At 41.0% G+C, this 10,584-nt stretch overlaps 2 protein-coding genes across 3 annotated transcripts in view; one reads left to right on the top strand and one right to left on the bottom strand.

Moving 5' to 3' along the window:
• Window positions 1–795: 795 nt before the first annotated feature.
• Window positions 796–7,865, bottom strand: baiap2l2a (BAR/IMD domain containing adaptor protein 2 like 2a). Its single transcript, XM_087809481.1, has 14 exons — window positions 7,806–7,865; window positions 7,631–7,706; window positions 6,800–6,886; window positions 5,970–6,031; window positions 5,820–5,891; window positions 4,878–4,958; window positions 4,667–4,798; window positions 4,400–4,489; window positions 4,087–4,153; window positions 3,743–3,938; window positions 3,610–3,675; window positions 2,813–2,981; window positions 1,839–1,879; window positions 796–1,061 (listed from the first exon to the last, which is right to left on the bottom strand). The coding sequence occupies exons 1-14, from the start codon at window positions 7,857–7,859 to the stop codon at window positions 992–994; spliced, it is 1,263 nt and encodes a 420-aa protein (XP_087665607.1). The 5' UTR covers window positions 7,860–7,865; the 3' UTR covers window positions 796–991.
• Window positions 7,866–10,024: 2,159 nt separating this feature from the next.
• The window catches only part of nptxra (neuronal pentraxin receptor a), a 7,330-nt gene continuing 6,770 nt past the window's right edge, over window positions 10,025–10,584 (top strand). For both annotated transcript variants that reach the window (XM_087809480.1, XM_087809479.1), the window contains exon 1: window positions 10,025–10,584. This exon is cut by the window's right edge and continues 339 nt beyond it. In XM_087809480.1, the coding sequence (XP_087665606.1) occupies window positions 10,237–10,584 (348 nt within the window). In that variant the 5' untranslated portion in view covers window positions 10,025–10,236.

The raw sequence follows: 10,584 nt of genomic DNA, 5'->3' as shown, positions 1-10,584 counted from the left end.
TAGAGCGTCTTTCTCGGGGACACAACGCTAAAATCTCCTCCAGAGCTGGGACTGAACCCACAACTTCTCAGGCCATAGGTGTTAGGAAAAAAGAAATCCACATAACTATTGAGTGTTTTTAAAACATCCAAATATTTGATCCATCTCAGACCTAATGACCCATTTCTGTTCTACATTTTCCAAAGAAATAAAATGAAAAACATGTTTTTCTTTAAGTCATCTGTATTCGCAGCCTGACCAGCATGTGAGAGGAAATCGGAGCAAGGACATCTGCTGAGAATTTCTCATCTTTATGCAGAGAAACTGAGCTGCACTCTGTTGGGCTATTAGCAGAATTGGATTCATACTGAGGTTCAATTTGGGTTAAGTATCCCCACCAGACGACCTCAAAGAGAGATTCCTGATCTTCTTCAGCAGGTCTCTGGTGCCACAAGGAGAAGAAATAGGAAGTTGATTTCATTAAATATAAAATTATATTTCTAAAGTACTTTATAGTAATAAAGTCAAATATAACATTGTGATTGAGGCAAAACACCAAAAGCTATTACAGCAACACAAGGACTGAATTAAGGGTCAACATTTGTCAAATGTTTAATTACAAACTTGCATTAAAACAACAACACATTAAATACAATATTCTTACAAAGGTAATAAAATCACAGTAGAATCACAAACAGACAAGCAATACTTTTGTAAGACATCGACGTCACTCATTGCTTATTTTCTAATGCTAAATATACATTAAAGCATCATTAAAGGCACATTTGGACAGCAAAAATCTTTTAAAAACAAAAAGGGAAAATAAATGAAAACTCCTTGTTAAAATGGAAATTTTACCAAACATCCCCTGATTCCTGATACAACACATTTCCTCACTGGAGTGTCATCGACGTCCTGGACCAACATTCCATTAACTACCTGCATGTAAATACATCTGGAGGAATATGAGGCGGCAGGTTTGATGTTCACGGCTCGGAGTGTCAGTGATGGTTTAGCGCGGCGCTGATCTGTCGTTGGTGTACGTTGGCTTCAGCTTCACTGTGGCGAAAGGGTTGGTACCTCTGTAGATTATAAAGAATGTGTTGACTGTGTGAGGCACTCAAAGAAAAATACAAATCACAGTCAAGAGTCCCTTCACCCACGAGAAGAAACAGTAAGTGGTTTGATAAACACGCTGATCACCCTGTAGAGCTTATAAAATACACTTTCTCATGTGAAATATGTTCAAGCAAGTCCAGCGCTATTGACTCCAGCGATCTCCTACGCTTTTAGGAGGGCACATGCGTGCCTGCACGGACCACCGGTGGCGCTAGTGAGGCATGTTCTATTCAGAAAGAGCTCTGTCTACATTTTACATTCAAATACTATTCTGGATTGTATTTAACCATATCAATATGGATATGTATGATATCATTCTAGATGAAAATAGAAATGAAAACAAGACATTTGATAGCATAAACTACAACTCTAAATGTTGTAAACACCAGCCACATCTGAAATACAAACACGTACAATTCAATTCAATTTTATATAAAGTGTCTTATCATTAACAAAGTTATCGCAAGACACTTTACAGTTTACGTAAGACTATTATGGATAAAGAAAAACAGCAACTCGATAATGAGTAAAGCACAGTGTGCCGTTGGAGAGGAAAAACTTCCTTTTAGAAGGCAGAAACCTGAGGCAGAACCAGACTTATTGAACGTTGAACAAACTAAACCTGGACTGTCTATTGATGGACCATGAAAAGAATGGATTTTAGTTCTGATCTTAGTTCCGATTTAAATTTGTCTTCTGGTTCCAATCTTAGTTCACTTGCCTGAGAGTTTGGTTCTTACCTGGGGAAGAGCTCTGGAAGAGACCTTTGCGGCTGCTCTTTCTGGGAAGAAGATTGGAAAAACAAACAGACAATACATTAAGAAACATCCCTGACTTGTTATTGTGGTCACTTCACATCACAATCTCACGCTGAATGATTTCTAACTGTTCTTACCTTTTTTTTGTATCTGTAAATCAACTCTTGATTAGACTTTGATGAACAACCAGAACACAATTGTGACTCCATAACAAAGTCAACGCAGTAACTTAATGAAAGCACAGCACACGCCACACTCTGTCATACATGATCAGCAGCTGGAGCTTCCTCCCTGCATCCACCAGAAGGATGGTTGAGGTGTCATGGAGAATAACACCCTGCCACAGTGCCCCTGCTGGACACATATCCACATCGCATCTCATTCATTTAAAAGATACAGTCTTCTGTATCCATGTGGGCATATTCCAGTTATGTCCAATGACTGAACATGAAGACGATACATAGAGTCAGAAATAAGATGAATGGAACTCGAGAAGTTACAGTTCAGGTGACTTTGGTGTGAAAAAACAATATGAGGCAACTTAAAATAGTTTTGTAAATAATAATAATGCAATAATAAAATGTACAATTTATCAAACACAATAGATGACCTGATTCTTTTTTTCAACAATTATTTATTGGGTCGTTATATCCCATTCTTTTTCTCGCACCAATTAAAAAAAAAAAAGGTACTGAAGTTACATGTTTTAACATATTTGTGTTGTTTTCAACAGTAGCCTGTTGTTGTTTATTATCCATATGTAATTAAACACACCAGTATGAGAAACTAAAAAAGAAAATAATAATGAAAAAAAGTCTGTTTGATTTAGGAAGCGTATATTTTGCTGAAAGGTGGGGTCACCGGTGACAGCCAACAACAGATTAGATAAGCTTCCTCAGGAGGAGAAGTGATCGATTTCAGCTCAGCTGATAAATTATCCTGTCACATGCCATTACCTTGCTCTCTAGATTAGACTCTGTCCTTCGGTCTGAGGAGGGTCTGATGGGTTTGGCGTCCATGCTCGGTGGCGGGGGTGGAGGTGGGGGAGGCGGACCACCACTCTGACTGTTGCTACTTTGTCTGTCCTGCGTTGGCCTCGAGCTGGTGATCCGCGGGGAGGAAGTTCTGAAATCCAGCAACAGAATCAGCATCAGACAGGCTAGAGGAACAGTGAACAATGTAAGTTTCATTAAAATGAAAATTAAACGTCGATAATTAGCCATGGTTACCGGAACATTTTGACCTTTTCTTCTCTGTAGGTCACCTAGAGTTTGACATATTTTGATTCGAAGACCTGAATTTTAACATAACAACTGTGTTTAAATCTTCAAAACACCTGTTTAGAACTTCAAGTTATTTAATCAGAGACAACAAACATGTGTCGGAAAGTGTTGAGCAGTTGAAATCTAATCTTTAATCATGAGATTTATTACTCATCTGGAATGACTTGTAGATATAAAGTCATGTCAGTTGAGAGTAGTGAAACCGTAAGTTAGCAGTACAGTATTGTAAATAATGCTTAATATGATAAGATTCATGACTGCTGGTTGAATTAAACTGTAAACATTTGGCATTCATTTGTATATAAGCTATAACAAACTTTTTTTTAATGTATTAAACCTCAATATATAAATGTAATATATTATTTCTAAATCATTTTTTGAATGGTGGAATGCTTAAGGGCTATATCATTAAATGTGTTCATATTATTTTCGAGTTTGTTTTTTACTAAAACACAAAAATTATGGAGAACCTTGAGAAGTCTGACTTCAGTGAATCGTCCACTTCTTCTGCATACGAAGCCGGGAACCATCCTTTTCTGAAAGATATTGAGATCATGATGGTTGATAGTTCTTGACGTGTACGTATACGACACACTCACTCACCGTGAACCTTGGTTTCCGTACAGCCAACCGTTTCTAGATTGCTTTGTGAGGGCAGTGATCGTGTCTCCCCTGCTGAAGGATAACACGGTGGCATCAGAGCCAGCAGGCCGATGGTCCACCAGGGCCCTCATGGTGGTTCCTTTAGCCCTCACTGACTCCACTGTGAAGTTGAAAACACTTCCCTGTGGAGATGGGGCTGTGAAGAGAGTAAAAATAAGATGGTCGGATAGATGCAGTCAAGTCATTAAAAACACATTAGTCACATGTGTCATAGGGCAAATGAAAATGGAATAAAAAGCAACACCAGAAATGTTCTTAATTGTGAGGTTTCATTCAGCACTCACGTCTGGACGGCACCCTGCCGAGAGGTTCTTCCTGCCGTGACTTCCTAAAGTCCTCATTGGTCCCGACCTTTCACACCACCACAGGATATATTTGATTAGAAAATCATGGACGTCAGTTACAAACATGTAGTATGATTTTATTTTGGGTTGTACCGTGTTGTATTATTTAATATAATATTATATGATATGAATCTTTAAAATAAACAAACTAAATAGACTTTGTTAAATCAAAACTTCAACAGTTCACCAGCAGAGGGCGCTCTTGTAAAGCGAGCTCTCTCTTCCATCTAGAATTAGATTTTTTTTTGCTCACGTTGTCAAACGTCTGTCCGTCGGCGGCTCCTCTGGTGGCGTTCACCTCTTCTGTCCAGAAGTCAGCTCTCTGCTGGAGGGACCCTCCAGTCTGCAGCACAGCAGGGCGACAAATCAAACGTCAGCATGTACATGTCGAGGTAGCTCAGATTAACTGTGAGTGTGTGTCATGTCATGTGTGGTCCAGAGGTCCAGTCAAGGTGAGGCAGGTATAAATCAGCAGCAGCTCACAGGTGAAGGCAGCAGTAAACGTCAGCTGAAGATCTACCTTGTTCATGAGGCCGGTGAAGGACTGGATGAGGCTGCAGTGTTTCTCAGCAACGAAGCGGTACCTCCGCTCCTCCTCTTGCAGAGCTTCACTGTGACTCTCCCTGAGGAACCTCAGGTACCCGCCAGCATCCTGAGGGCCATTTAAAGCAGCACACTGATGATGTCATATAAACTGCCTAGGCTGGAATACACATGCTGACTTGGCCGACCTGATTAGCACCTCGACGCCGTGACCTCTCTTGAGCGCCGGCCTGCTCACGGACCTCCATCTCGTAGTGTTTCCTGCTGGACTACAGCAGAGATATGAGAGCGATGATCCTTCTCTTGTTTTATTTTACCACAAAATTATCTCACTCCCTCAGAATACCAAGACCTGCCCGACCTTTAGCTGCCGAACCTTCTGCTTTAAAACCTAGCAGCAGCTTCAATCTGAATCTCCAAAAGTTGAATAACATCACGATACTTTTAAGTCTTTAAAAAATGACTGTCAGTTTTAAATTGCACCAAATTAAACTGGAAGCATAATTCAATGTTTGTGGTAATTGCATGCTAACACAAAATCTAAAAAAAAAACTCTACGGCATACTTATGCCAATATTATACAATATCACAATGGGATCCAACCTGCATCTCTGGAGTGAATGGGCTTCAGCATCAGTAAGTCAACCATGTGGCAACCGGTTAAATTAGGTCGTTTGAGTTAATTGAAGATACTATTTTTTTTTTGTTGTATCGTAGTACACTTTCTGTGGTCTCGCTATTTCGCTGGGACTTTTCTTTGCACACGTAAAATACATTTTAGCAAACTGTTGTTAGAAATGTCAAATCCCTGTGTCTTTGTTCACACTGTTACAAACATAATTAATATGAACAGCAGATAAACTTCAACGTAATACATAAAATGGACACAGTTAACTCCCATGATGCATTTCCACACACATGCTGTATTTAAAAAGTCTATGTCGATATGGGAAAAGTCATCGACATGTGTGATTTGTAGGCTGGGCGGCCAAGCAACACAGGAGCTGTACAGGTCATCGTTACTCAGAGAGTTGATGAGGGAGATGACACCTTATATTCAATGTTGTTGACGCGTGTTCATGACGCGACCATGACATAAAGAAGTTGGAGAAAATGAATGTTTGACTCACGGAAATATAACTTTTATCTTGTCTGACGTTGTTGTCCATCTCTTGAAGCACGTCCACGGTGAACCAGTGGAACTACAATCACACATGCACACAAACACACAGCTCATATATTGAGGTGTACACGGGTCCCAGGGTCAGGGGTCAACGTACCACGCTCTCCAGCTGTGTGCTGAGTCTTCTCTGGCTCTCAGATATCTGGACTAGAACATCTCCTGCAGACACGCAACCATGACTGTCAACATGCTCAACTCCTGATGTCAACACGCTAAAATACGAAGTGTTGTCCTGGCCGGGTCAAGCAAGCGCCGCCACCTGTCTGTCATCCTCCATTATTGATGTCAGCTTTAGAACCTGATACGAATGCCTCAGACAGTTTACTAGGGTTGTTTACTGCAACGCTCCAGACTTGTATATTAGAGTGTCTACGAGGAGGCATATTAAAGCAGTTTATTATTATTGAAAATAATGCTTGAAACATTTGTTGATCAAATGGGTGATTTATGCTAATCCAGCAAAACTCCTACAGAGATAAACTGGGAATCCGGTGATAAAATGTATTAAAAAAACCTAATAAAATAATGTTTTGATATGATGCTTGTATTCTGTCCTTATTACTGTTTTCTCATCATGTTGTTTGTTCACTTGACAGCCCCTCGCAGAGCTCACAGCACACAAAGTGTCCCTGCAGGACAGTTAATGGCCTCATGTAGTCACACACAAGATTTGTACAGTAAAAGCCTGGACAAAAACAACAGTGGAATCATCGGAGGAATGAGTCTCTGAATGTCTGCAGCAACAATAGAGTCGTTCATTAGACGCTTGTGTAAACATTTAGCAATCATGGCTGCAGGTGCATTTATTGTCTTCATGATCATCATGAAAAACAATCATCAGTCTATTTCATTATTACATTATTATTACAAAACAAAACGTAGTAGTTGCAAGAATATGTGCTCCTATTTCCATACATCTGGACTCACCTATAGTCTGTGAGGACGATGAGTGAACAGCCTGCTCGCCGATCTTTGCGAGAGCAGTGAAGTAGGCCTCACTGGTCGCTGCCAGAGCTACACGAAACAAAAGGTTTCAGGATCATGAGGGATAGAACAAAGACGACACTGGTATCTGGTACGAGCCAGAATTGTCTCCTGACTGGAGCTTTGACTTAAATAATGAACTGATGATCATTTTAACTTACTTAGGCAATCACTTCCTCCTGCAGTGTGAGGACAATCATCATCATCAATATAATCACCATCACCACTATTGTAATCATCATATTTTTTAACAAAAAATATATTTCTAATGGATTCACTGTATACTGTAATACATTATTGTGTACTGTAATAGCGTGTTTGTGTGACTAAAATGGATAGGCATGGGTACTTGGATCATCTACCAATCTAACTAATAATGAGCCAAACACTGATGTAGCAGCCAGAGAGTAACACAATGTAAATGTCATGTTTTATGTTCTAAACAAGAGCAATGAGTTCGTATGACCCGTTCAAGTCAGATGTGGAACACAGCCAAACTGTAGACAGTTGTGAGGTCTCAAAGGTCAAATGTTTTTTTTTATTTGTTTGTTTACTTTTACCCCTAAAACAGAGAACGAACCACATTTCGAAGAGCTAATAACTAGCACCAGTTTAATGCTATCAGAGCAACTTTAAGAATAATCTTTGGCACTTGGACTGTGGAACCAGCTCAGTTGTATCTGTCCCCGGCTCTTTCATTTACAGCAGCAATAAAACAAGGTGTGCAGCCTGAGGAGCAGTGACACGACTGAAATAGGAAACAAGTGATCTTACTGTGAAACGCTCGAACGTAACTGTTTCCAAGTGACACCAGCTTCTGTAGACTTGGGTTGAACTCCTCCATCAAGTTCTGTTGAGACAAACACTCAATTAAAGTAGCATTCACCCACAAAACTGCTCAGTTCAAATTATTGACTTATAATCAAGCAGCTCAGCGTCGTTGTTTTACCGAATAAATCCCTAATGTGGAACGATGGAGTTGATCCATGGTCATCCCAGACATGTTTGAATCTTCCACTTGTTGACTCTGAAAACATCCAAGAAAACAAGCAGCAGTATGAGAGCTGCGGTGTACGCCTGGCGTTGAGGAGGTGTGTGTGTGTGTGTGTGTGTGTGTGTGTGTGTGTGTGTGTGTGTGTGTGTGTGTGTGTGTGTGTGTGTGTGTGTGTGTGTGTGTGTGTGTGTGTGTGTGTGTGTGTGTGTGTGTGTGTGTGTGTGTGTGTGTGTGTGTGTGTGTGTGTGTGTCGGTAATAAAACCCCTGAGGACAGGAACAAAAGGAGTAAATAATTAAACAAGGCTTGACACGGCTGTAAACCTTCATGGTTTGGAATTTACATAGTTTTCCTCGGGGCACTGTTGTTTCCTCCCAAAAACTTACAAAGATTAATGACCTTGAATAAGGGGTTGGCATTCTGGTTAAATATTGTAAGGAGCCATATCAAATAAGTAAATTCCGAATCAACCTATATGTGTTTTGGACTGTTGGAGTAAACCGGAGAGCCCGCAGTAAACCCACACAACACAGTGAGAACATACAAACACACAGAAAAATTGCAACTTGAAAACCTGCAACCTTCTTGCTGTTGCTAATGCTAATTCCCTGGTGCATTTCATTATTTTACCTGAGTGGCAGTAATGAGCTAAAGAGAGAGAAATATTATTAATAATTAATAAAAATATTATTTTTTCTACAGTTAATGATCACAAACTCAACGATGCAGCGTTTAAATAGGTCATTATTGTCTTTATTAAGTGCAGGTGACAAGAAGCCATTCATGCACGTTTTGGTAAGTTTGAGAAAGAATTTGTGTTGGAAAGCGTCTTTACATTAATAAAAATGAAATAAAAATGTTTTTTCTTTCTCTTGTTGTTCACTTGGGTTTATGTGCCTCAGCAGCTTCATTTCTAATGGCAGAGTGCAGCAAAAATAGTTCTGCTACAACGCATGTTTGAGGAACACCTTAATGGAGATCTCAGCACACATACATATATTGATGATGCTAAACACAAACCTAAAGCGCTTTGTGACCCTGGTCTAGAAAGGCACTTTACAAATAACCTTTACTTACTTACTTACTTACGACTGACTAGTTCAAATACTAGCTGGAGTTCAGCGTCGACTGAGTTATCTCAAGACACTTTACCGTTTGAAACCAAACTTTTGCAGAAACCTCGAGCAGAACCAGATTCAGTAAGAATAGCCATCTGCTATGACCAGCTGGGGTCTCTTAGTGTCTTTTTTCTCGTCCTGACTTAGACACATGATGGCACGTCTGATCCTCCGTCAACTCATAAAGCTCAAATTTTAATCATGATCTGATTCATGTTGAGATTAACACGCATTAGCGCGAGCTAGCGGGTTTAGCCGCGCTCACTAACAGCACCATGCATGTTCTGCATTCCTCACGAGCCCCACAACAGCCATCAATCTGACTGCTGCGCCGCCGCTCTACAGCGAAGTCCTGACTTACAGCCGCGCTCGCTTTAGTATGCATGAATGTGCTGCTGAGATTGAAAGAAATGAAGCCAGGGGGAGGAAAAACTCATTTGGAATGTGGATGTATTTCCTCATCAATGAAGGTTCAATCTGCATTATGTAACAGTTCAGTGGACACACAGACAGAGCAAACATGTTAAACCTTGGACAAAAGCAAAAGATTCACTGTTCCATAAGAACATATGTATTAAAATATTAATAACTTGATGTAAAAAGTTTATTTTATTTATTTTTATAAATACAATTACTGTGTGAAGGGATAAACACGAATTTAATCTCATGAAAAATCTAATATTTCATATTGTATTGCGTGTTAAAATGCTTGACATCTTGCTTGTGATGCCTCTTAAAGAAATCGGGTATTTGTAATAAATAGATGTGTTACCAGAGGGTTTACTTATTTGCTAAGTGTTGATGTGTTGACATGACATTAAACATACATCAAGTGATCAAATGGTTTGTTTCTTCCTCTGCAGGTAAGGTGTTTATAGTCGTAGTAAAGTATACAATAAGGGGGGAAAAAAAGAAAAAAAAGTGGCTAAATCAGATGTCAGTGTCGCTGATGGTGAAAGATTTCATCTTCTCTCCTCCTCCCCCGACTCTTCATGATCAGCCTGAGCGTGGGAGACATGCGCAGGAGTGTGAGAGGAGGAGGACACAAACTGGCTGATGTTTTTTTTTTTTGTCGACCATGATCGCTCAATTATGGTTCGGAACTCGACTCTAACCTCCCGCCACCGCAGGGGAAACTAAGGGCTCCTGATAGCTGGTGAAGGAAGACACTCTTGTGTGTTTGTGGCGCTTGTGTTGTGTTGATTTTTCACGTCGTCGGTCTCTTCCACCGCAACCCTGAAGTTCATCGTGATCATCCTGGCCGCCGGTATGGTGGCCTTCATCGGGGCAGTCATCTGCATCATCGCGGCCGTGCACACCGGAGCCTCCAGGAACGACGCGCTGCTCAAACCACCGGCCGCCGACAACCACTCGCTCTACACGGACACGGTGGCGCAGACCCCCGCGGCTGGAAGTTCCGTGGCGCGGGTCGGGGCTCTGGGAGCTCTCCATGGTTCTGAAACACCCGACTCTGAAACTCCCACTTTCAACGTCGGACTCGGCGGTCAGGATGGAGTGAGTGGGCTCACCGGGCACGACCCCACTGTCAGCCGGCTGATCTGTACCCCGATACCCGCCGGCGAGTGTGACCCGAAAAACTTTAGGCAACAAGCGGAC

This window comes from Callionymus lyra, chromosome 15 (genome assembly GCF_982586985.1).
Source record: "Callionymus lyra chromosome 15, fCalLyr1.hap1.1, whole genome shotgun sequence".
Lineage (NCBI taxonomy): Eukaryota > Metazoa > Chordata > Actinopteri > Syngnathiformes > Callionymidae > Callionymus > Callionymus lyra.
This window is presented reverse-complemented; position numbering and strand designations above follow the sequence as displayed.

Bases quoted from the DNA above. Each gene is read 5' to 3' on its own strand.
- baiap2l2a (XM_087809481.1), bottom strand. From the start codon at position 7,859: ATGTCTGGGATGACCATGGATCAACTCCATCGTTCCACATTAGGGATT. The intron at 6,887-7,630 runs GTAAGATCACTT...TGTTTCGTGTAG, and splicing joins TTACGTTCGAGCGTTTCACA to CTCTGGCAGCGACCAGTGAG. The intron at 5,892-5,969 runs GTACGTTGACCC...GTGTGATTGTAG, and splicing joins GCACACAGCTGGAGAGCGTG to TTCCACTGGTTCACCGTGGA.